Raw genomic sequence first — 27,882 nt, forward strand, 5'->3', positions numbered from 1 at the left:
CAGAATCTGAAAACAAATTCATTAACAAAATTTATGTGCCCAAGGATTATCGAAAAATCCTGTTATAAAAGTGAACATCCAAACAGGGAATTACATTCCAGCGGTTTTATGAGTCAGGAGTTGCTGAAAAAAAAAAAAAAAACAACAACTAACAAATGATGACGCGTTTCTTAAAGTCTTTAAATACACTCTTTCTGCTTAAAATTAACTTTATTCTTTATATCCGGAATCCCAATGAATGATTTTACTTTAAAATTTACTGAATAAACAAGCTAGTGCTGTATTACTTCACCCAAATATGAAACAAATACAATCTGTTTTTTTTTAAAGCATAATTCTTGTATAGGAGTCATTTTCTGTGGTACAGGAGAAATCTCGGAACAATAAAACTTTAAACCCTGGGCATTAAAAGTCAGGGGCGTCGTTGGGGAGGAGGGCAATTGCCCCCCATTAATTCGGAGAAAAAATTATTATACAGTCCATGCCCCTTGAATATCCGGATAAGGACCCCTCTTGCCCCCCTCCCCCAAATAAAAATTCTGGATATTCGCCCCTGATAAAGGCCAACAGTGTTAAAATCTGGATTAAAATATTATTGGCTGAAGGTACAAGCCTATCAAACTTTAAGTGAAAAAGAACGACGCGGAAGGTTGGTCCGGCTAGAGTCAGAGGCAATTTCAGCTAATTAAATAATTTGATAGCAAAAACGCCTACTTTTCGCCAGTTTGCTGTGCTGGATCGGGACTTAGCGCTTGAAGATAAACATGGGCATCAATTGATCTTATTATGTATGACCAATTTGCTTTTTCTTAAGGAAAACTTCACTATTGTATCCCCTTATTAATAGGTTTCTATGCTTGGTCCTTTTTTAAACATAATTTAAATACATGAAAATATTTATGGAACTGCCATTTTATACAGAGCTGGAGTTAGTTTTTTTTTTCTGGGAGGGGGGATGTAGACTTTGTCACCCGATGCTGCAACGTCAATGCTATAAATATTAAAATTTTCCGCCATAAATATTACAATTTCAGTTTGTTTTGCCGCCCCCGGGGCGCTTAACCCTCCACCCCCATAGATCCGGTACTGATTCCATCGTGAAACCAGATTTCCATTTTCTTTTAATTTTTATCTTTATGTACATAATATATACACATATTTACATACCAGTAGGCCTACATACACACGTGATATATATATATATATATATATATATATATATATATATATATATATATATATATATATATATATATATATAATACATATAATACAATCTGTATATATATAATACATATGGATATATATACATGTATATACATATAAGACAGAGCAGAAAGGAAAACGACTCAACTAAACATAAATTTATTCCCTGGAAATAAAAACAACAAGTATTATGTTAAATACTAAAAATTCATGGAGAAAATAGAATTCAGGCAAGATAAAAAATGCAAGATATAAATAGAAAAATTATTGATATGGTGAAAAGTAACACAAGTCCCATAAAATCAAAGCTTTCAGGTGAAAAATAACAAGTGAGCCATAAAGCTGACATTAGAGCAACAAGGAATGGCATTAATAAATGCCCCATATCAACATCCAATTCAGCATTTCTTCTAACATTTCGATACAAGTGGCGTAAACCTGGCCTTTCAGCTTCATTCGTGCTTGATACTTCTGGATTGTTCACCTGAAAACAAGTAAAGTGAATAACGCACAAGGGGGAATTAGCCTAGATTGATACAATTAAATTCAAGAAGTTGTTTCTGGTTTCAAAATAGACGAAGTGCTCTGTATCGAATAAAATGAAATAGAGAGAAGCAAATGCCAAGATATTGGTCCGGGAAGTTTAACGAATGGGGAGAAAACCAACATTTCTTCTAACTGCAATACCAATCCTGATTCTAGAATGATTAGAATATACTATGGTTTCAATATATAATAAAGTATTACAGAAATAATGGCGACAACTCTAGCAATACCTCCCTTCCACTTGGCAAATAACTGAGCAGGTTCAACTCAATCCCAGCGTCACTCAAATCGCATATTTCTTTACTACCCAATTTCAAGACCATGTAATTCTCCATCATCTTCGTTCTTCTTTTGCTGAGTAACACAGAATCTAGTTAATCTTGTTTGTTTATGAGGTCCGGGACTACTGGGAGGAGGTATCAAGCAATTAAGTATACTGCCCCCCCCCCCCCTTTAAAAAATAAGTACTAAGTTAACAGCTTTGGAGATCCGTGAAAATTTATGCACTTAACTAAATACAAAGTTTTGCATCCCTTTGATTAAAAGGGATACAAACAATTTTTAGTTGAGTCAGTCAGTACAATATAGTACAGGGGCGGTAGATTTAAAACTTTTATTCAAAAAATGGATTTTTGGAACTTTTCAGTCCCTCTTTAAAAAGTTCAGATACTCCCCTCCCCCATTACTAGATTTTGTTTGCATACACACAGTAAACATTTGCAGCAATTCCACTGTACAAATTTGATGTTGTGCAAGGTTAAGGATTTTGCAAGTTAAACAACAAACTCCAAATTTGATAAACTTAGTAAAAACACATATAGTAAAAATAATGTATAATAAGCCCCGTTTAATAAATTTACTAGGAGTTTATACAGCGAAATTCCAGGGAATTTAGAAAAATCACTAAAAATCGAGAAAAAGGACCTTAAATAAATTCATGCAGCGGTTCAAAAAATGGTAATAACAACAATCCATTCATTGAATTTCAGTCTATGGTTGTTCACTATATTTAAAACATGTTATACGTAAAGCTATTTACTTCTGAAAATGTGTAGTTTCAAAACAAATGGTGTTTTTATATAAGATTTCATAGCACTGTTTTATTTAGAAGAAACCTCCAGCTAAAGCACACAGGATTCTTGTTGAGACTTTTGGTGACAGTGATCTGCAGACTGAAATATGCAGACACTGGGTTCAATGCACAAAAAAAGCTTGAAGTCATAGAATTAGAAGAATTGCTTGATCAAAACCCATGTCACACGTAGTAAAATTTTGAAATTATTATGATAATTGAAATTGTTGATCCAACAATTTCAAAATCTTTAGGAACACTTTAATGGTCCTAGTGATCAGTACTGTGTACGAGAATAAACTGCTGCGGTCAAGGTAGCAAATGAGGTTAGAAGCTGGTTTTGTATTGAATTAGGAGTTAAGTAGGGTTGTGTTCTATCCACATTTTTATGGATAATTTTGATGGAAATTATCTCAAGGAGAACACGAAAGACAATGAGAGAACACGGAATCAAATGGAAAAACAAATTCCTGGACCTAGATGTTGCTGATGATTTAAGCATCCTAGATGAAAGTGTGAGCAAATTGAATGAAATTTCAGAGGTTTTGTGAGTTGAGGGTGCTATAACAGGTCTGAGAATTAATGTTACGAAGACTAAGTTACTAAGGCTAGGAATAAGTCAAGATGAAAAGGGAAGGATGGGTAATGAAAAGATCGATGAAGCGGACAGCTTCACTTACCTGGGTAGTATCATAAGCAGCACAATAGCACTGTCTAAGTAAAGAGCGATGTGGGTACAATGTATTATTTATTGATTTTTTTATTTTTGGACCAGGGCACTTCACATAGAAGGTGCTGTCATAGAAACTTCAAAAATGACTCACTAGATTGAAAATTGAAAGGGCTCGTGCCCTTTTTAAAAGTCAAAGGGATTGGAGGGAAACCAATTCCCCTGCCACGCTCATCACTTCCCCAGACACAACCGGTCAAAACTTTAGAACGACCATTTTGTTCAGCACAGTTGAAAGGCCAGGAAATTATATCTTTGAAGATGACAACCCCCACACCACTAAGGGCAAGGGTTATAATTTATGCCCAAGGGGCATAAACGCTTTTTATATTACGGGTGGTCATATAAGCTTCGGAGGATGCTTATTGGATTGGTAATCAGAAGTTCTAGAGCCTTTTTAGAGTCAAAGTGATCTGAGGGCAGCTATCCTCCGCACACGCCCATCATTCCCTCAAACACATCAGATCAAAATTTTGAGATAACCATTTTTTGAGACTAGTTAAAAGGTCTGGAAATTATGTTTTTGAGGATTCACCCCCCCCCCTCACAGTCCCCAGGGCAGGGGGGTTGTAACTTATGCTCTGAAGGCATATAAGGTTTTTATAGAAGGAGTGGTCGTAAAAGATTCGGAGTGGGCTAATTGGATCTGTAATCTGAAGTTCTAGGGTTCATTTTAAGATTCAAAGTGATTGGAGGGCAGCTACCCCTCCCCACGCCCATAATTTTCCAAAACTTATCCAATCAAGACACCCCCCTCACACACACAGCCCTCAGGGCAAGGGTTGTAAGTTGTGCCCCGATGGAATATAAGATTTTTTTATGGAAAGGGTGGTCGTATAAACTTCGGAACAGGCTAATTGGATTGTTAATCAGAAGTTCTAGTTCCCTTTTTAAGAGTCAAAGTTACTGAAGAACAGCAACCCCCCCCCCCTCCAACGTTACATTTTCCCAAAATGCCTTCAATAGAAATTTTTAGATAGCCATGTGTTCAAAAATAGTCCAAAGATCCCATAACAAGGCCTTGGGGTTCACAGAATCCCCCAGAGTGTGAGGTAACGGTTTTAAGTTATACCCTGGGGGGAGGGGATATAAGGTTTTTATAGAAGGGGTGGTTGTGTGAACTTTAGAGGAGGCTCATTTGATTGGTAATGTACAGTTCTAGTTCCCTTTTAAGAGTAAAACGTAATGGAGGGCAACTAGCCCCCCCCCATGACTTCCTCTTTTCCCTAAACGCGTTCGATCGAAATTGTGAGATAGCAATTTTGTAACCAACAGTCCATTGAGCATATAACAATGTCTAAAGGGTGGATATGTCCCGCGGCTTATAAGATTTTTATGGAACGAGTGGTCATATAAACTTTGGATAGGATGGGGCTCATTTGATTGGTTTAGTGCCCTTTTTAAGAGTCAAAAGCGAATGGAGGGCAATCAGACTACCCAAGCCTATCTTTCCACAAAACACATCTGATCAAAATTTTAAGAGAGCTATTTTGTTCGGCATTGTTGAAAGGTCCAATAATTATGTCATTGGGGGATGTGAACCTTTCTACAGTTCTCAGAGCAAGGGCTGTAAGGTAGGCAATTCCTTCATTGTATAGATATAGTATATGTTTATGAGAAAGGTATGCATGTTTGAAATTTACTTTCCAAGAAAACGAAGAGAACTCAGATGAGCCTTTCAGAGGATGTTGAGGGAAGTGTTAAACTAAATCAAAACACGATATGTGTCTATGGATTGTCAAAAGGGCGTAACTCACGAATGACTAGGTATATTAATTTGAAATTTTAAGAAAATGATAAGGGAGATGATCATAACGGCAATATTTGCCTGCTACCAATACTACTACAACTACAACCACTACTACTATCACACTATTCCATTTACAATACTCGGGAGAAATTGAATTGAATCAAAAGACGCTATGTACATACACATATTCAAAAGAGCATATTTCAAGAATTGGTTTGGGTATTAAGTTAGAACGTTCAGAGAATGCTTAAAGGGGAAGATCATCTGACCAAAAGGCAATATGTGCACACTACTTCTAATACTATTATCATTGCTACATTTAGTACTACTACTACTTCAACTACTATTTCTATTGCAACTTGTAAGGCTAAAAGTATTGAGATGGAAATTTCAAGAAGGATATGAACATACAGGTTTTTTAAAGGACATCGCAATGGCTAAGTGTATAAACATGAAACTTCCATGATTTGATCAGTGGGAAATCCTGCTGACCGAAATAAAATATGTTAATACTGCTGTTGCGACTGGTACTACCGCTATTATCAGTGTATAACAGAGGTAGTACTAGTAGCATCAGTATTACTACTATGATTACTATTACAACTATGCCTAAGGGTATGAAGGTGGAATTTTCAAGGAATATTGAAGGGGAGGGAGTGAACTGAATCACAACAAGTCGCCTGTATGCAGATTGTCAAAAGGGCGTAACAGCAATATCTTAGGAACAGTTTAATGTGTTAAGTTGAAACTAAGAGGGGTTATTGTGAGGGATCAAGAACTAAACAAAGGAAAATATTTGCATCGTAATACTACTGCTTCTACTTATACTACTACTACTACTACTAAAATTGTTACTGCTTCTACTACTGCCACTAAAGCTAAGACTACTACTAGTAATTCTACTGATTCTACTACTACTACTGCTATTAAAACTAAAGGTGTTAAGACGAAAAATTCGGGATATATTGAAACTGTATGGAACTAAATCGAAACACTCTATGCCCCCACAGGTTGTCAAGAGGACGTATCAGAAATGCTTCAGGAACGGTTGATGGTAAGTTGAAACCTTCAGCATGTGTTGAAGGGAATGTTGAAGAGACCAAAGGTGCCATCTGCATACTGCTACTATACAAGCTAAGGGTATTAAGATGAAGCTTTTAAGGAATATTCAAGCGGATGCTGACCTAAATCAAAACAAACTATGAGCATACGGACTTTCAAAAAGGTGGCCAAACAATATCTCAAGAATGGCTTCAGATTTTGAACTACTAACAAGGCACTATGTGTATACTATTAAAACTACCACTACAGTTACTGTAACAAATGACGCAAAGGGTATTAAGTTGAAACTCTTAGGGAACGTTTCGATTAAACGAAAAAACTGTACGCATATAGGTTTCCAAAGGGGCATATAAGTAAGCCCGTCCACTTTCCAAACACATCCAGTTAGAATTTTGAGACCGGCATTTTTTTCAACATAGTAGAACAGTCCAGCAACTATGTCTCTAGGAATATTGCGCAAGTAAACCCCCCTTACCCCCTCCCACAGTTATGCAATTGCCCCATTATACTTTAAAGCTAAATGTTGATTTAAAACTAAATCAAAAAGCACTGTGTGTATGGATGCTGATAAGACACCTCAGCAATATGTTGAAAAGTCATCTGTATGCAGATTGTCAAAAGGGCGTAACAGCAATATCTTAGGAACAGTTTAATGTGTTAAGTTGAAACTAAGAGGGGTTATTGTGAGGGATAAAGAACTAACCAAAAGAAAATATTTGCATCGTAATACTACTGCTTCTATTTATACTACTACTACTACTACTACTATTATTACTGCTTCTACTACTGCCACTAAAGCTAAGACTACAACTACTACTGATTCTACTGATTCTACTACTACTACTGCTACTAAAACTAAAGGTTTTCAGACGAAAAATTTGGGATATATTGAAACTGTATGGAACTAAATCGAAACACTCTATGCCCCCACAGGTTGTCAAGAGGACGCATCAAAAATGCTTCAGGAACAGTTGATGGTAAGTTGAAACCTTCAGCAGGTGTTGAAGGGAATGTTGAAGAACAAAGGTGCCATGTGCATACTGCTACTATACAAGCTAAGGGTATTAAGATGAAGCTTTTAAGGAATATTCAAGCGGATGCTGACCTAAATCAAAACAAACTATGAACATATGGACTTTCAAAAAGGCGGCAAAACAATATCTCAAGAATGGCTTACATTATTTTGTAATGGCTTACATTACATAATTTAGACCTTTAAGGGTAAGTTGTGGCAGATTTTGAACTAGTAAGAAGGCATTATGTGTATACTATTAAGACTACCACTACAGTTACTGTAACAAATGACGCTAAGGGTTTTAAGCTGAAACTCTTAGGGAACGTTCGATTAAACGAAAAAACTGTACGCATACAGGTTTTCAAAAGGGCATATAAGTAAGCCCGTCCACTTTCCAAACACATCCAGTTAAAATTTTGAGACTGCCATTTTGTTCAACATAGTAGAACAGACTAGCAACTAGGAATATTGGGCAGGTAAACCCCCCTTTCCCCCACAGTTATGCAATTGCCCCATTATTCTTTAAAACTAAATGTTGCTTTAAAACTAAATCAAAAAGCACTGTGTGTATGGATGCTGATAAGACACCTCAACAATATATTGAAAAGGATTTGTTCGTTTTGAGTTTGACTCAGCTATTTACTGTAATTTCTGTTCGAAAAAAAATTTAAATTAATAATTAGTAAAGACGGTGGGAGCAGTGAAGATGTTAAAAGTGGAGTAGCTAAGGCTCAGGCTTTTTTTCCCATGGCTGAAAAAAGTTTGTAAGAATAGGAAGATAAGTCTGCAAACCCAGATTAGAATACTGGAAGCTACAGTGATGACAGTGGTAAAGTACGGTTCTGAAGGGGCATGGGTGCTCCAAAAAACAGAGGAAGAGTTGCTATTTGTTGTCCAGAGAAATTGCCTACGGATTGTTTTGGTTACCCGACTGACTGACCTCATTTCAAACAGTAGATTGAAAGAAAAGTGTATTTTAATCACACTTTCTAGGGCTATGATGAGAGAAAGAATGAGAAGGCTAGAGCAAGTTTTACAGAGGAAGGACGACAGATTGCCTAAGATGATTCTTTTTGACCAACCGTCTAGGGCTAAACGGAAAGTAGGTCATCTGTAGTTGGGGGTTGGAGGATGTTGTAAAGAAAGGTTTAAGGGAAATGCGAAATTCCTGGGAGGGTGCAAAGAGGGAGGCTTTGAATAGACTGGGATGGAGGAGGAACGTACGTAGCTGTGTTGGCCTCAGGCTGCTTGGTGCTGTGGTGAGTTGTTAGTAGTTAATAATCTTAGAGCAGGGAAATAGAGTCCTTGCATTTATTTTGTGAAAACCAGGCAAGCACTAATTCATAGTCATTTTAAAACCACAGAAAATGATAGTTTGATTTCACTTTCGCAACAATTTAGAAACAGTACACAATAATCAAAACAAGGAAAACATTTTAAACAACTAAGAAAACTTTTGAGAAATAAGTATTTGAGGTATTTTACCACATAGTTCTGTTCTCCCATCTTCAGTGGTAGAGAAAGAAAACAGATGGAAAGAAAAAACCTTAGATAACACAGACAACAAAAATAAAAGAGTACAAATTAACCTTAACAATGTGAACAAATAAAACAAGATTTAAAACAGCCAATTTGGGCAAAATTTCTCTCAAATATGCTCCCTACATGCAAAAGCCACCCAAAACGAAGTGGAAAGAGGAAGGATTTAAGTCATACCTGCGATTATGCTTTGTGAAAACAACAATGCCAAACCTTTGTATAGCTTCTATTTTCTCAGCTGAGACTCATACCCAATGAATATCTTAACAAATCCCTCTACAACAGAGTTCCTTTGCATGAAAGATACATAGATAGGGGAAGAATTTATCCCTTCATTCAAAAAAGCTAAACTAAACCGCTTAATAATTTACTGTAGGCCAAATTGCTCTTTTTTTTGTTCACTGACTTTAAATATTTTGCCATCTGACATATATCAGTTTTTTTTTTTATAATACCTTCAATTTATATGGGATGCTTTTCTGATTCCTTGGCCGATAGAATTAGTTCAGCAATAAAACTTTTTATAGTCATACTTAGTATCAATATTAATCTATGTTTTTTAAATTACTATTAAGCTAGCCCAGATTGCTTGTCCTGCAAAAGAATAATATTGATGCGGATTGAGTTCCCCTGCCATGGCTGATCCTTGCTTAATGGAATACATTGTACATGTTATTATAATATGGCTGGACTTACAAAGCTGAGTCAAAACTCATGCCGCAAAAGCCCATTGCCTTTACATCAAAATACCTGATAGGCTGTTGGTGCCCCTTGGGTGTAGCAGGGCTTTCCCCCTTTGTGGAAGAGCCTTCCTTGGTAGTGTCAAGGTGTCCACCATTGTGTTCTCTCATCCCAAAACACAACCCGCCAGCTTCAGCAGGCAACACTAGAGAGTAGTCATCAACTCCTTGCCAGCCAGTGGCAGCAAGCAGCACTTGATTCTCAGAGCTGGTACTAATAAAAGAATTTCTTTCTCCCACCTTGGGTTGCTCCTGAACGAATCTTTTCTTGCATCACGGTCAGCACTTCAGATGTCCAGGGAATTGATCCCCCCCCTACACAACTTTGTTAGCCCTTAATGGCTTCAATCTATCTGATCTTGGCAACATTTTCCACAGAATATCATGCCTCATGGCATGCAGTAACTAATTGGAATTGCAGTAAAATGGAATTTATGGAATAATAATGGAATTGCAGTAACTAATTCCTAAAGGCTCAATCTAAACCTACGATTTTTTTTACTATAAGTGCATTCAAACTAACTTTTCTTTGACTATAGTCTAAGTGCCCAGAAAAAAAACCTCCTCAATGGTTCTGAATGAATATATAATTAGATAGTAAGGGTTAGTGATTACAGAAAAGGTTTGCTTTTGACTTCAAACAATATGCTAAACAGGAGAAGGGATTATAGAAAATTCCTTCAGATCTAAAAAGGTATATCAATGCACATCAATAGACACATTAATAATTAATTACATTAAAAAAGTCATAGGCTGTATTTCTATATATCTGGCACTTTTTCTAGTAGGCAAAATGTACAAGGAAATTCCCTTTATCCTAAAGGTTCAATTCCCTAGAATATAAAACTTTAGTTGTTTAACCTAATCAACTAGATGATCCCAGTCAAATTTAAACTGCAATTGAAATATAAAATACAGTCAAGAAATGAAAAACACTTACTAGATTTGAGTTGTCTTGTACATTATTATTTTGATGTATCAAGCAATGTAGAACACAGTTGTCAAACACTCTACAGTCTCCTAATGTTTGTGCATCATTTGACAGAACTTTACCATTAAAGATCAACTTTACAATTTTTGTACTATCTGAAGCTTCTGGAAAATGTAAAATTTTAAAATCTCTAACACTTAATGTCTTTCTTGCTTTTACAATCTTCAATGTATCATCCAAGAACCTAACTTTCACAGTAATTTCACCATCTTCAATAACTGGCTCTGAAAGCCCATCTGAGGACCCAGGTGAATTTGAAATATTACTTGGAACTTCTTGGTCGTCAGGTCTTCTTACATGATCTTGTTGAGGTGCTTGTAAAACTGAACTACCAGAATTCACATTGATATTTGAATCCGATTCCATTCTGTTTGAGACAGTTGGTGGCACTTCTACAGTAACGCCTCTAAAAACACTTAACACATGTATTTGTCCACTTCCAACAGATCCAACTGCTGAAACTACAATTCGGATTTGGCGTGGTAATGCTGGTACTTCAGTAGACTTCCAAAGAAAAACAAGAAGAGCACAAAATACTAAACTCAATACTAGAGAGATTTCTATAAGAGGAACTACAACAACTTCTGTTCCTTCTAGACTCATGTCCTTTTAATAGCTTTGATAACAACCTAAAAAAAGATAGATTGTAAAAAGTGTCTCCTTAGTACTCAGGAGAAAAATCATCTCATTGAAAGGTAGAATAATAAACAATGAAGTAAGAAAACTGTAAAATACCTGTGAAAGAACTTCAAATCATTAAGGCGAAGTAGTAACATCAACTAACTTAGGGCTCTAGCAATAGCAGAGAGAGAAAGGTTACATTTTGAAGTGCAAGTCTTGGAAATTAGCTAAATTCCAGGTCCTTTTAACATTTCCTTGGTGGGAAAAACTAACCAAGAATTTCAACCTACCTAACCTAAAATACCTAAAATATTACCAACCTAAAATATTAAATACGCCAGAATTATCTCCAAGATACTCTGTCAACAGTAGTAAGACAACATAACAAAAAGAGAAAAAATCTTACATATACCAAGGAAATTCTACAATTGCACAAATACTGTGGTCAAAGCTTTAGTGAGGGTTCTGCTCCTTCTATGGTATACCAGATAAGTACATTTAAGTCATTAATCCTATGTATAATCTTTGGTGTGGATGGTTTGGTGTTAAGTCAAGAGTTAAGCAGGGTTGTGTTCTATACCCGTCTATTTTGATTATTTTTGATATCTAGGACTATGTTCTAAGTAACCCGGCAAAATCTATGGGAGAAAGTAAAAATCAAATATGTAGGTAGAACTTTCATAGACTTAGATTTTATGAATTATGATTATTCAGGGTGCAAAACTAGACTAAAGAATCTACGATAAGAAGAAATTGCATGGAGTAGGAATAAATAAGGGTCAAGAGAGGATGTTAGGCATAAAAAAAAGCCATCAAGAGCAAAACTTCACTTTAATAAGCAGCATTAGCAAACATAGTGGATGCAAAGAGGACATAGAAAGTAGACAATGCGCAGGCAGTTAAAAAAAAATTGGAAGGATAGGAAGATAAGCCTGAGAACTAAGATTAGAATATTGGAAACTGCAGTAACATCTGCACGCATTCACCACCTATGGTTCTTCAATTTGAGCTTAAGGACTTTCCAGTAAAAATTATTTAGCCTTCCTCCCGTTTCTTCATCTTAAAGTGGACTGTCTTTCTATGACTGCTTCCTGCCGTTTATATGTCCCGTAGTAGCTCTTTGGATTCCATGCCCTTGACTAACCTGGTATATATTTCAGGTTCAATACCTTTGCAAGGGTGCAGTCAACCAGGCTTTTAAATAAAGATGGTATTTTGTGGAGTTTGAGGCCCTTTTAGTAATTTATTTCCAACATCAGTCTGAATTTTGAGTGCTTGATATAAACGCCTTCTTTTTAGATAAAAGCTTCTTCAGCCTTTTAGATAAAAGCTTGCTGAACCTTGAGAATGATTTCCCCAGGTATATTCATTGGAGTTTACTCATAATGATACATCTTTAGCTGGCTTTATTGACAGTTACAAATTCCATTGGGAACATTCTGCATTATATTGATGTACTCCTTTTTTTGTTGAGGCATGGGTAAAGGCCACAGGCATTAAGGTGAAATAATGTTGAGGGGCATGTTATGCTAAATCAAAAGGAACTATGTGCATTCAGCTCGTCAAAATGGAGGATCTGCAATATTTTAGGCCACCAGCCCCCTCCCATGTCCTTTTTAGTTGCCTTACCTCCAAAAAGATTCAATAAAAATAAAAAGACACACCTTAAAAAAATAACGAATCAAAAAGATATGCCTTTTTGATAACTTGAATGCAGATAGTTTCTTTTGATTTAGCTCAACATACCCCTTAGCATTTCCAGAAAATTTGCCTCAATACCCTTTGCCTTTTTAGGCACACTAAGGATCAAACATTCCCTCCTTTCCAAATGGCAGATCCTGTATATAAAAAATGAACAAATTTCATAATTTAAATTCCTTGTCCCAGGGGGTGCGGGGGCATGGCATCCCTAGAGGCATAGCTATTAGACATTGTGACTGTTTTGAATAAAATGCTTTTTTAAGATCTCTACCAGTGTTAAGGAGGGCATCTAAAAGGGCGTGAGCGGTGTTAGATGCCTTGCATTCCTTTTTCAACATCCCTCTCACCCTCTCAACAGGTTTTTAAAGGTTCAACTTAATTTCCTTATATATTGCTGTTGTACCCTTTTCACAAAACTCAGAATCAAACATGATCCCCTTTTTCCAATAGCAAACCTTGTACAGAAACAATTGGCAGCTTATATAACTTATAAAACTAGCCCCAGAGACTGCAGGGGTTGTGTCATACCTGGGGGCATGAATTGTTATTTGAATTTTCAACTATTTGGAACAAGACTGTTATTCAACAATTTTGATCAAATGTCTTTGGTAGGAGGGATGCTAAAAAGCGACTGGACGAGGGAATGGTTGCCCTTCACTCACCCTTTAGCATCCTCCTCAACATGCCCTGAAAATTTAAACTTAACAATGTTCTTAAGATATTTCAGACATCTTTTTGATAAACTGCATCCACATAAATATCTTTTGATTTAGCTTAACGTCCTCCTCAGCATTCCACAAATTTCACTTAATAGACATTTTTGAACACACCTAGAACAAAACATCCCCTTTTTCCTATTAATATATCCTGCACAAAACAAGAGCTAAGAGCTCATATGGCACTTGTGACGAGGTCGGAAGAGCCAAGAGCTCAAATGGTATGAACTCTAGCAAAATTCTAAGAATCAATAGAATGATTTAAAAGGAAAATCAGAGGCTTAATGCCGGTCGGGATTTAAAATAAGAGCTCTGAGTCACGAGGTCCTTCTAAATATCAAAACTCACTAAGATCCGATCACCCACTCGTAAGTTATAAATACCCCGTTTTTCTAATTTTTCCTCTCCCTTCAGCCCCTCAGATGGTCGAATAGGGGAAAATGACTTTATCAAGTCAATTTGCACAGCTCCCTGACACGCCTACCAATTTTCATCATCCTAGCACATCCAGAAGCACCAAACTCAACAAAGCACTGAACCCACCCCCTAAATCCCCCAAAGAGAGCACATACAGCACAGTTACGTCAATCACATATCTACGACATTTACTTATTCTACCCAGCAAGTTTTATCCCGATTTCTCCACTCTAAGCGTTTTCCAAGATTTCCAGTTCCCCCCACCAACTCCCCCCAATGTCAACAGATCTTTTCGAGATTTGAAATAAGAGCTCTGAGACATGAATTCCTTCTAAATATCAGATTTCATTAAGCTCTGGTCACCCATTCTTAAGTTAAAAATACCTCAATTTTTCTAATTTTTCCAAATTAACACCCCCCACCTCCCCCAAAGAGAACGGATCCGTTCCAATTATGGCAATCATAAAACTTGTACTTATTCTCACCATCAAGTTTCATCCCAATCCCTCCAATCTAAGCGTCTTCCAAGATTTCCGGTTTCCAAGACTTCTGTTTCCCCCTCCAACCCCCATGTCCCCATATCCGATTAGAATTGAAAATGGAGCATCTGAGACATGAGATACTTCTATATATCAAGTTTCATTAAGATCTGATCACCCATTCGTAAGATACCTCAATTTTCACGTTTTCCAAGAATTGCGGTTTCCCCCTCCTACTCCCCCCAATGTCACTGGATCTGGTCAGGATTTAAAATGAGAGCTTTAAACCACAAGATCCCTCTAAATATCAAATTTCATTAAGATCTGATCACTTGTTCGTAAGTTACAAGTGCCTCATTTTTTCTAGTTTTTCCAAATTACTCCCCCCCCCCAACTCCACCAAAGAGAGCGGATCCGATCCGGTTATGTCAGTCACGTATTTTGGACTTGTTTTTATTCTTCCCACCAAGTTTTATCCTGATCTCTCTGCTTTAAGTCTTTTCCAATATTTCCTGCGCCCCTCCCAATGATGCTGTATCTGGTCGCAATTTAAAATAAGAGATCTGAGTTATGAGGTCCTTCTACATGTCCTGTGGTGGCGCAGTGGATTTGACCTTAGCTTGGTAATACGGGACCCAGAGATTGAATCACGCTGCAGGAATGCACTGCAGGGCCGATGCAGGGACCTTAGTAGTCAAGAAGCATCGTTAATCCTTAAATAAAAAATAAAAGGTCCTTCTACATATGAAATTTCATTAAGGTCCGATCACTCCTTTGTAAGTTAAAAAAACCTTAATAATGACGAAGACCACACTGCCTGTCCATAATAGAAATACAGAAGAGAAATACTGCCCTTAGATATAGGGCCGAAATATTCAAATAGGTTTTGTTCGTTCACTGTCTTGGGAAAAAAGTCCTCATTATTCTATCTTCTGTATTTCTATTAAAAATACCTTGTTTTTTTTAATTTTTCAGAATTAACCATCCCCCAACTCCCCCAAATACAGCGTATCCTTTCCGGTTATGTCAATCATGTATATTGGACTTCTGCTTATTTTTACCAGAAGTTTCATCCCGATCCCTCCACTCTAAGCGTTTTCCAATATTTTAGCCCCCCCAACTACCCCCAACGTCACCGGATCCGGTCGGTATTTCCAAAAAAAGAGCTCTGAGACACGATACCTTTCTAAATATCAAATTTCATTAAGATCCGATCACCCATTCGTAAGTTAAAAATATCTAATTTTTTCTAATTTTTCTGATTTGACTGTCCCCCACTCCCCCACCCCAGATGGTCGAATCGAGGAAACGACCATTTCTAATTTAACCTGGTCTGGTTCCTGATACGCCTGCCAAATTTCATCATCTTAGCTTACCTGGAAGTGCCTAAACTGGCAAAATCGGACCGACAGACTGACCAACAGAATTTGTGATCACTATGTCACTATATGTCACAAAGGGCAAATTGCATAGTTTACAGTCCTTACTCTAGGAGTATTCCTGTAGGCATAATTAACATAACTTTAAACTGTTCTGAACAAAACCAATTTTCTAAAATATTGATCAGTGATGAGGGAAGGGAGCATCTAAAAAGGCCAAGAGGAACTGGGTGTCCTATGATAGCTCTTCAACATCCACATCAACATCTTCTGAAATTTTAAAACATAGCGCTCTCAGCTGTTTCTTGGATATTAATGATATGGCCTTCTAAGAACAAGCAACACACAGTGTCTTTTATTGTTTGACATCCTTCTCCTAAATGAGATTTCCTGTGTTCCAATCTTTTTGCTGCTTAAAACTTGCAATAGAATTCTTAATTTTCATTCAAGCCATCACTCTTTTTTCAGAGCAATATTTTCCAGGATCATTGGTTTGGTTCAATGACCCCTGGAGGGAAAAAAAATACACATCCATGATCTTTTTTCCTGGAGAATATACAAAATTTTACATTTTTGCAGACAGGAGCTCAAAATTCCTACAATTATCTAATTTGCTCAGTTTGATGTGGTAATTTTAATTTAAATTTCTTGTCTCTTTGATGTGCAAGCCAATGCCCCCATCCCCCAGAAATTTCCTCCACATATACATTGAGCAACCACTGAGAAAGTACAAAATAGGCCCTTCAAAATATTTATCAGGTGTCCTATGGGGTAATATGCCAAAAAGAGTTCTATGGCAGGAGTTGGTTAGTGTCCAATCACTTTTGATATTAAAAAAGGGACTAGAACTTTCAATTTCCAATTGAATAATAATTTTATCGCATTTCATTCACATAAGCCCCTCAATTGAGCATTGATACCAAAACTCTTAGAAAAAACTGTTAACTATAAATTGGATGGCGGAGAAAAACCTTTAATCAACAATCCCTATCACACAGGTTTACAATGTTTGTCCATTATATTCATTGGTTCTCTATTTACTGAGAAATAAATATTGTCATTTATTCTAACATAGAAATCGCTGCAAAATCACAAAAAAGACAATTATTCTGTTTTCTCTAATTATGGAAAATTAGCAAAAAGTCATTTGTATTACTTTTTAAACATCACGCTATTACAGAGCATCATGGATAGTCATACAGACAACTTTTCATACCTTGTACTTTGTATATGGAATAAAATGTTATACCCTCACATAGAGATTAGAGCAGCCTTAAACCACCATAATGTTATACAGAAGACAATATACTGCCCCACTTCTATAGAGGGAAAACAATAAAAGTCTATAGAAGACTTCTTATACAGAATACTATTATTGAGCAGCCTAAATAAAGCCATAGAGACGACTTTTTATACCTTGTACATTTGCAATAATTTCATTTTTAGAGAAAAGAAAATTATCACTTCCGTATTTTGGAAAATGTAGATGAGGTCAATAATGAACTCCCCACATGGAAGACACTTATGCAAATGAATGTCAGATTCACAAGAATTAAAAAAAAAACTGGATTTTAATAGTGGGGAATGAAACCCTGCAGATAATTTTCTATTGCCATTTGAAACTTAAATCAGAACAGAACAACATTTCTCAAAGAAAAACAATTCAAAGTTACAGGAATGGTCTTAAATCCTAAAACAGATATCTGAACAGTAACATTGTTATCATTAACAGTGATACTGCTATATATACTGTTATCATTAACAGTGATAATACTGATGATATCAGTAACAGTAACAATGAACAGTAACTTGTCTAATATTTGCAATTATTTCCCCACCAATTACAGCAACACCAGCCTCTTTCATCTTTGTCACAGTATTGGTTGTTATCTATGTTGCATGATTCATGATTTTCGAAACATCGTTTGCCCTTATAAATGATCCATTTGCTTTCAACAGAGAAATTTCTGACTTAAATAGGCTGCATTCAGTGACATCATTTTAAGATTTTTTATTTGGTTAGTAGTAAAACATTCTCTATCTAAAAAAAATGTCCTTCAGGGCAAAGAGAGCTTGGATAAAACAAATTTCAACTCAAATTGCATTCTGTTTTCAAATAGGGCTTTGAAATAATTATTTCTTAAATAAGCTAACACGTGTATGGACTTTACTTGATTTTATGCTAAAAAAAGTTTCGGCTATCCAGTTCAAAGACAGTGTCAATTGTTCATCTTTGTCCAAAACATTAGCTGTTGAGGGAAATTATTATAATGGGCAAATGACTTTTTTGGCCAATGGCCAGATTTTTCACTATAATCACACAATTGCTAGCTATTTGTTGAATTTATATGCTAACAGAGCTTAATCCAGCCTAAAGGATAGATAGGCTACAGTTTCCATCAAAATATGAATCCCCCTGTCCCCAATTTATAGATACAGCTTAAATCTGAACTTCCTTTCTTCCACAGGCTAAACAAAAGCTATGCTCAAAAGTTTCATTTGTACATTAGATATAAAACAAGAGCTAAGAGCTCATATGGCACTTGTGACGAGGCAAGAAGAGCTAAGAGCCAAGAGATCATATGGTATGAGCTCTAGCAAAATTCTATGAATCAATAGATTGATTTAAAAGGAAAATAAGAGGCTTAATGCTGGTCAGGACTTAAAATAAGAGCTGTGAGTCACGATGTCCTTCTAAATATCAAAATTCATTAAGATCCGATCACCCACTCTTATGTTAAAAACACCTAATTTATTCTAATTTTTCCTCTCCCTTTAGCCCCCCAGATGGTCGAATCTGGGAAAACGATTTTATCAAGTCAATTTAGCAGCTCTCTGACACGCCTACCAATTTTCATCGTCCTAGCACGTCCAGAAGCACCAAACTCGCCAAATCAGTGAACCCCTCCCCCCAACTCCTCCAAAGAGAGCGAATCCAGTACGGTTCCGTCAATCACATACCAAGGACATTTGCTTATTCTATCCACCAAGCTTCATCCCGATTCCTCCCCTCCAAGTGTTTTCCAAGATTTCCCCCTCCAAGTCCCCCCAATGTCAAAAGATCTGGTAGGGATTTGAAATAAGGGCTCTGAGACATATATTACTACTAAATATCAAATTTCATTAAGATCCCGATCACCTATTCGTAAAATAAAAATACACCAATTTTCACGTTTTCCAAGATTTCGGGTTTCCACCTTCAACTCTCCCCCTCAATGTCACAGGATCTGGTCGGAATTTAAAATTAGAGCTTTAAAACGCAAGACCCTTCTAAATATCAAATTTCATTTAAATCTGGTCACCCTTTCGTAAGTTACAAATACCTCAATTTTCAAAATCCCCCCCCCACCAACTCCACCAAAGAGAGCAGATCCGGCCGATTATGCCAGTCACGTGTCTTAGACAGGTTTTTATTCTTCCCATCCAGTTTCATCCTGATCTCACCGCTTTAAGTATTTTCTAAGATTTCGGGTTACCCTCAACTGCCCCCTCCCAATTACGCTGGATCCGGTTGAGATTTAAAATAAGAGATCTGAGTCACGAGGTCCTTCTAAATATGAAGTTTCATGAAGATCTGATCACTCATTCGTAAGTTAAAAATATGCCATTTTTTCTAATTTTTCAGAGTTAACCCCCCCCCATAGAGCGGATCCGTTCCAATTATGTAAATCACGTATCTAAGACTTCTGCTTATTTGTCCCATCAAGTTTCATCCCGATCCCTCCAATCTAAGCGTTTTCCATGATTTTAGGTTCCCCGCCCCAAACTCCCCCCAGTGTCACCAGATCTGGTCGGGACTTAAAATGAGAGCTTTGAGACACGATATCCTTCTAAATATCAAATTTCATTGAGATCTGATCACCCGTTCGTAAGTTAAAAATACCTCATTTTTCTAATTTTTCAGAATTAACCCCCCCCCCCAACTACCCCAAAGAAAGCATATCCTTTCCGGTTATGTCAATCACGTAATTAGGACTTGTGCTTGTTTTTCCCACCAAGTTTCATCCCGATCCCTCCACTCTAAGTGTTTTCTAAGTTTTAGGCTTCCCCCTCCCAACTCTCCCCCATGTCACCAGATCCGGTCGGGATTTAAAATAAGAGCTCTGGGACACGATATCCTTCTAAATATCAAATTTCATTGAGATCCGATAACCCGTTCGTAAGTTAAAAATACCTCATTTTTCCTAATTTTTCAGAATTAGCCCCCCCCCCCAACTACCCCAAAGAGAGAGGATCCGTTCCGGTTATGTCAATCATGTATCTAGGACTTGTGCTTATTTTTCCCACCAGATTTCACTCCGATCCCTCCACTCTAAGTGTTTTCCAAGTTTTAGGTTTCCTCCTCCCAACTCTCCCCCCCCAATGTCACCAGATCTGTTCGGGATTTAAAATAAGAGCTCTGAGGCATGATATCCTTCTAACTATCAAATTTCTTTGAGGTCCAATCACCCGTTCGTAAGTTAAAAATACCTCATTTTTTCTAATTTTTCAGAATTAACCCTCCCCCAACTACCCCAAAGAGAGCGGATCCGTTCCAGTTATGTCAATCATGTATCTAGGACTTGTGCTTATTTTTCCCACCAAGTTTCATCCCGATCCTTCCACTGTAAGTGTTTTCCAAGTTTTAGGTTTCCCCCTCCCAACGCCCCCCCCCAATGTAACCAGATCTGTTCGGGATTTAAAATAAGAGGTCTGAGGCACGATATCCTTCTAACTATCAAATTTCATTGAGATCCGATCACCCGTTCGTAAGTTAAAAATACCTAATTTTTCCTATTTTTTTAGAATTAACCCCCCCCCCCAACTACCTCAAAGAGAGCGGATCCGTTCTGGTTATGTCAATCACGCATCTAGGACTTGTTCTTATTTTTCCCACGAAGTTTCATCCTGATCCCTCCACTCTAAGTGTTTTCCAAGATTTTAGGTTTCCCCCTCCCAACTCCCCCCCCCCCAATGTCACCAGATCCGACCAGGATTTAAAATAACAGCTCTGAGAAACGATATCCTTCCAAACATGAAACTTCATTAAGATCTGATCAACCGTTCGTAAGTTAAAAATACTTCAATTTTTCTATTTTTTCCGAAATAACGAGCCCGCCACTCCCCCCCCCCCAGATGGTCAAATCGGGAAAACGACTATTTCTAATTTAATCTGGTCCGGTCCCTGATACACCTGCCAAAGTTCATCGTCCTAGCTTACCTGGAAGTGCCAAAAGTAGCAAAACCAGGACCGACAGACCAACAGAATTTGCAATTGCTATATGTCACTTGGTTAATACCAAGTGCCATAATAAAACAAGCTTTTTAGACTGAAAGCAAGGAGGAACAATAAAACTTATTTTAGTGCAACAAATGGAGAAAACCAAAAAAAAGAAGTTTATAATAGCACTATAATGTATCAAGAGAAAACAGAAAAAGTTATCTCTATGTCTAAATCTCTTCTGTATGACATCGTAGAGCACTATCCCTTGCTCTTTGTGTCCACAGGCTAAGCAAAAGCTATGCTCATAAGTTTAATTTTTATATTATATTTAAAATAAAACAAGCTTTTTAGACTGAAAGCAAGGAACAACAATAAAACTTATTTCAGTGCAACAAATGGAGTAAACCAAAAAAAGAACTTTATAATGGCACTATAATGTATCAAGAGAAAACAGAAAAAGTTATCTCTATGTCCAAATCTCGTCTGTATGACATCTTTGAGCACCATCCCTTGCTCTTTGTGTTAAAGTTTGACGTTTTGCCCCAATTATAAGAACAACTCCTAAAACACAAGGATTGTTTCATTGGAATAAGTAGCTTTTTAAAAGTACTAAGAATCTTTAGATCAACAAGCAAAAGGGGAAGAGAGTACAGCCCCCTCTAATATATGGAATAATTTCAGTTCATTTTAAGCTTAAATATAGCTCCTTACTTTTAGTTGAAAAATATAGTCATATTTATTATATCTATAAATAAAACTGTTTAAATTCAAACTTAAGCTTGTGAAGTATGATATTATTTAACCTCTGAATGGTTGTGTCTGCACATTGTAAACACAGTAATCAGAAGGTATGTCACTGGGTTGTAAAAAAAAGTTAAAACCCTCTTTTTTACGAAAGTAAAACAGTTCAAAATAGGGATGAAACCTTTTTATTGACAGTGAACAGATATAAAATTTAACTGGATATTTCGAGCACATATACAGTGTTCATCATCAGCAGTAAAACTAAAAGACATGAATAAAACCAAACAAAATTTATACCTAATAAACTAATTACATATAGTTTATTGATCTTTTTTTTTCAATGCAACAGCGGAAGCCAGTCTCTTTGACCTTTTCCGTTCCGTTTCATTGGATTTATCTGACATATTACGTGGACAGAGGTCATAGCTTTTAGGTGATGTGATATTTACTTTATTTGAACTCAGTAAATTATCATATATTGAATTCAATCCAAATTCACCTGAATCTCTGTTTATGGAATTATTCTTGAATAATTTTTTTTTTTTTTAATTTCGATTGTTTCCCTGAAACTTTGCTTTAAACCTTGGTCCCTAGAAATCAAAGAAACATTTTCAAACAAAATAAAATGATTTGGAAAGTTATAGATATGTTCCGAGAAGGCCGACGTGAAATCTTCAGGTTTTGTATTTTGCTTTAAAGACGATGAAATAAAATTATGATGTTATAGCAATCTCATTTTTAAATTCTGGTTAGTACGTCCCACATAAGAGCTTCCACAAGTACATGGGATTTTATAGACCCCACTTTGTTGCTCTACGGAAATTCGATCCTTTCCAGAATTTAAAAAACTAGCCAAAGTATTACTACCTCTTAAAGCCATTATTTTGTAAAATTCTTTTAAGCTTTTCACTCACCCATGGAACATACGGTAGAGAACAAAAAATATCTTTCTTTTCTGTTGTTTCCAGAATATCGTCAGAAAATTCTAGAAATTTTTTACTTCTTTTCGAAAAAGTCTGGTCAATTAAAATGCGGTCAGTTAAGGATATGATTATAAACCAATTTTTACTTGGCGAGCATGACTGGAGAAAAACGACAAAAATCTGTTATTGTCAGTAGGTTTTCTGTAAATCTTAAAATCCAGACTATTTTCATTTTTTTAAAGAAGAACATCCAGAAAAGGGAGTTTATTATCCTCTTATAATTCTATTGTAAATTTTAAATCACCTCCCCAAAAATTAAGATGTTCTAAAAAACCTTTTAATTCCTCCTCCCCATAATTCCATACTGAAATTATGTCATCCATATATCTCCCCCAAAATTTATGTTTTAAAAAGTATGAACCTAAAGCTATTGTTTCAATATTTTCTACAAAACAATTTGCTAATAAAGGTTTGCTTTTACATCAATACTCGTATACATTGACGCTATCTCAAAACTTGAAATTATAGAATTTGAAGAAATCTCCACTTCTTTTAGTTTTTTTTTTTTACAAGTTCTGACGAATTCTTAATGTAAGAAATTTGTGTAGACATGAGTGGTTTACATAATGACACTAACCACTTATTCAGAGCACTTGTTGGTAACTTTGTGCTTGCAACAATTGGTTGTAATGGCAGATTTGGCTTATGTATCTTTGGAAGTCCATATAATTTAGGGCACAAAGAACTTCTTGGTAAGAATCTGTAGAAAAGTTGAGGTGTAGTCTTCCCTTCTTCCTTCAAACTCTTTAACTCGTTCTTAAACTTCTTTGTGTATGAGTCTGTCAGGTCAAAAGAAAGTTTTTTGTACGTTTTTTTTCATCTTTCAGTAAAGTGTTTAATTTTGAATCGTAGTCCTTGGTGTCCATTACCACTAAAGTGTTACCCTTGTCTGCTTTTGTCAAACAGTTCGTGGTAACGAACTGTAGTAAGGAGCGATCCGGCTCCATAGTAACCAAAACTCTAAAAAGTAGAATTTTGATATCAATAGCTACATCAAAAGAATCGAATTTTAATGCTGATTTTAAATATATAAATTTCATCAAGATCAGTTATACCCATCAAAAGTTACGAGCCTGAGAAAATTTGCCTTATTTTAGAAAATAGAGGGAAACACCCCCTAAAAGTCATATGATCTTAACGAAAATAACGCCATTAGATTCAGCGTATCAGAGAACCCTATTTAAGGAGTTTCAAGCCCCTATCTACAAAAATGTGGAATTTTGTATTTTTTGCCAGAAGACAAATCACGGGTGCGTGTTTTATTTTTTTTTTTTTTCAGGGGTCATCGTATCGACCATGTAGTCCTAGAATGTCGTAAGAGGGCTCATTCTAACGGAAATGAGAAGTTCTAGTGCCCTTTTTAAGTGACCAAAAAAATTGGAGGGCATCTAGGCCCCCTCCCACGCTCATTTTTTCCCAAAGTCAACGAATCAAAATTTTGAGATAGCCATTTTGTTCAGCATAGTCGAACCATAATAACTATGTCTTTGGGGATGACTTACTCCCCCACAGTCCCTGGGGGAGGGGCTGCAAGTTACAAACTTCGACCAGTGTTTACATATAATAATGGTTATTGGGAAGTGTAGAGACGTTTTCAGGGGGATTTTTTTGGTTTTGGGGGTAGGGTTGAGGGGAGGGGGCTATGTGGGAGGATCTTTCCTTGGAGAAATATGTCATGGGGGAAGAAAAATTCAATGAAAAGGGCACAGGGCGCAGGACGAATCTGGTCACGTTAGAAAAAAACGTCAAATTCAGAGCTTAATATACAATGCTGGGTGTTTGGAGCCTCTCTATTATGGAGTATAATTTGAAAATAACACAACCATACGAGCGATAAAACATATATACCACAACCATAACTCAACTAACGAAAGAACTGCTAAGAGATAACACAACTATAAAGCAAAAACAGGTGAAAACTAACGGAAAAATAAACGAACTAAGAGGTGGAAGGGGCCCAGAGAAAAAATATAATCCTTTTCCAATATTGAGCCTAACTTCCGCAAAGGAGTAATAATGTCAGAAGCCCCGAAATACCGAATTATTTTCTTTTCAAACAGTTCGTGGTAATGAACTGTAGTAAGGAGCGCCCCGGCTAATAGAAACCAAAACTGGATTTTAATGCTGATTTTAAACATATAAGTTTCATCAAGTTTAGTCTTACGCATCAAAAGTTACGAGCCTGAGAAAATTTGCGTTATTTTAGAAAATAGGGGGAGACTCCCCCCTAAAAGTCATAGAATCTTAACGAAAATTAAACCATCAGATTCAGCGTATCAGAAAACCCTACTGTAGAAATTTCAAGCTCCTATCTACAAAAATGTAGAATTTTGTATTTTTTGCCAGAAGGCAGATCACGGATACATGTTTATTTGTTTGTTTTTTTTCCAGGGGTGATCGTATCGACCCAGTTGTCCTGGAATGTTGCGAGAGGGCTCATTCTAACGGAAATGAAAAGTTCTAGTGCCCTTTTTAAGTGACCAAAAAATTGGAGGGCACCTAGGCCCCCTCCCACGCTACTTATTTTCCCAAAGTCAACGAATCAAAATTCTGAGATAGCCATTTTATTCAGCGTAGTCAAAAAACCTTATAACTATGTCTTTGGAGACGACTTACTCCTCCACAGTCCCCATGGGAAGGGCTACAAGTTACAAACTTTGACCAGTGCTTACATATAGTAATGGTTATTGGGAAGTGTACAGGCGTTATCGGGAGGATATTTGGTCGGGGGGAGGGGTTGAGAAGAGGGGGATATACTGGGGAACTTTCCTTCGAGAAATTTGTCATGGGGGAAGAAAATTTCCATGAAGGGAGCACAGGATTTACTAGCATTATTTAAAAAAAACAATGAAAAAATAAATATGAAAAAGTTTTTTCAGCTGGAAGTAAGGAGCAGCATTAAAACTTGAAACGAACAGAAATATTACCCATATAAGGGGCTCACTTCCTCCTAATACCTCGCTCTCTACGTTAAAGTAGTTTTAGTAATGTCAACTATTTATTCTATGGCTTTTGTGATTCAGGGTTCATTCTTAATGAATTGGGACAAAATTTAAGATTTGGTGTAAAGAGAGAGGTACTGACGAGGGGGCGAACCCTCTCATATGTGTAATAAAAACATGAGAATAAAAAATTCTTTACGTAAGCTAATTTATAAGTTATGTATATCATTCACTAATAAAAAGATTCATAAAAAATTAAAAGTTCTAGTTGCCTTTTTAATTAACCAAAAAATTGGAGGGCAACTAGGCTTCCTCCCCGCTCTTTTTTTCTCAAAATCATTCGATCAAAATTATGAGAAAGCCATTTAGCCAAAAAAAAAAAAAAAAAAATGCAAATTCCTCTCCGGAGAACCAAAATCAAAACATGTATTGATTCAAAAACGTTCAGAAATTAAATAAAAAAACAAGTTTCTTCAACTGAAAGTAAGGAACGACATTAAAACTTAAAACGAACAGAAATTACTTTGTATATGAAAGGGGCTGCTTCCTCATCAACACCCCGCTCTTTACGCTAAAGTTTTTTACTGTTTTAAAAAGAAGAGTTGAGAGAAAGAGTTTGATATGACACTTGGCAACATTAAATTCAAGAAGCAAAGCATGATCTTCACAGGGAAAGGCTAGTCCAAGAAGATTGCAAATAAAAATAATCAAGGTTCCAGAGCAGGGATTTCTCTTCAAGCTTGACGGTACATAATTTATTTCCAAGTTGCTTGTGACAAACTTTGTCAAAAGCTTTAGAAAAGTCAAGCAGAATCATGTCAGCAGGCACACCCATATCAAGCAATTTGGTGTTGTGATCACAATTCAAGGAAATTGGTATCAACAGATCTTTCTGAATGAAAGCCATGTTGAGGCAAAACATTACTTACTTCAAGATGTCTACCAGCTGCAGAATTAATTATTCTTTTATAAGGTTTTTACAAAAACCTTAGTAACTGCTGATGCTAAGTTAATGGGTCAATACTTTCTTCACATGTTTCTTAATGGCCCCTAGTTTAAACCTTTACACTTATTTGCACATTAAGGGGGATTGGAATAAAGCATAGTGGAACTATAGGCTATTCAAAATGTGTTAATTAAACTTCTCCTGCATATTGTGAAGTAAGATTTTTTTCTGGGCACATTTCCTTCTCAATTGCCCCCTATTCTAGGCTTGAACAAAATAAGACATTAAAAAGTCATCTTTATGACTTTCTTTTGGCTGTACTATAACAATATGATAGGTCATGTCAGAATTGGTTTTTATTCTCCTTAATAAGAAAAAACATAATATTGTCTTGTATTTGACTTTGTAATGAATTCTATATAGTAGTAAATGACAATATTCTATACTTCAGATATAAAGAAAATAAATTATATAGCATAAAGGCAATCCCTATCAGAGCTATCCCAGATGGGTATAAAGGCTAGTCTCTATTAAAATATTTGACTTAATTCAATTTTTTCCTCTCCTACATTTGGTTCATGTTACCTGTAACTCTTCATCAGTTAGGCAAATAATTGGGCTTTTCACTCAAAACTATTTAGCCTTCTAAAATGCATTTTCTGTATCTCATTTTTCTGATTTATCTTCATAGATATGGAATAAGCAACATTGCCAAGCAACCGTCATAAGCCCTAGATTTTGTTCCCCAGAGTCGGAGGATTAAATATTCGACCAATTCAGGACTTGAACAAAATTAAAAAAGGAAGAAAAATAAATGGAAAACAGATTTATTGTTTCAGATAAACAGTTGAAAACCATACAAAAAATTAAATTAAGAACAGTTAATTTCACATATTTTAGCTTCAAGTTCATAATCCAATATCAACGATAAGAAAGGAGAGAAAAAAACCTAAAATAAACAAAATTCATAAAGAAAACAAAAAAAGACAAAAAAGCTATAAAACAATAGAAAAAAACTCACGTCTCAATTACGAAAAAAAGTTTATCATCTTTTTATATATCAAAATACAAAATGCAATTCGAAAGGACAAAGTTGCCAT

At 36.2% G+C, this 27,882-nt stretch overlaps 2 protein-coding genes across 2 annotated transcripts in view; one reads left to right on the plus strand and one right to left on the minus strand.

Annotated features, from left to right (window-relative positions):
• The window catches only part of LOC136031259 (short-chain dehydrogenase/reductase family 42E member 1-like), a 443,764-nt gene that overhangs the window by 188,090 nt on the left and 227,792 nt on the right, over nucleotides 1-27,882 (plus strand). The gene's annotated exons all lie outside the window — the stretch shown is intronic.
• Nucleotides 1,350-27,496, minus strand: LOC136031252 (transmembrane and ubiquitin-like domain-containing protein 1). The gene is made up of 3 exons (XM_065710666.1): nucleotides 27,368-27,496; nucleotides 10,601-11,280; nucleotides 1,350-1,690 (listed from the first exon to the last, which is right to left on the minus strand). Exons 2-3 carry the CDS (start codon nucleotides 11,252-11,254, stop codon nucleotides 1,433-1,435), a joined length of 912 nt encoding a protein of 303 aa, XP_065566738.1. The 5' UTR covers nucleotides 11,255-11,280; nucleotides 27,368-27,496; the 3' UTR covers nucleotides 1,350-1,432.

Source organism: Artemia franciscana, chromosome 9 (genome assembly GCF_032884065.1).
Source record: "Artemia franciscana chromosome 9, ASM3288406v1, whole genome shotgun sequence".
NCBI classification, from domain to species: Eukaryota; Metazoa; Arthropoda; class Branchiopoda; order Anostraca; family Artemiidae; genus Artemia; species Artemia franciscana.

Bases quoted from the DNA above. Each gene is read 5' to 3' on its own strand.
- LOC136031252 (XM_065710666.1), bottom strand. From the start codon at position 11,254: ATGAGTCTAGAAGGAACAGAAGTTGTTGTAGTTCCTCTTATAGAAATC. The intron at 1,691-10,600 runs GTAAGTGTTTTT...ACTTGTTTTCAG, and splicing joins TACAAGACAACTCAAATCTA to GTGAACAATCCAGAAGTATC.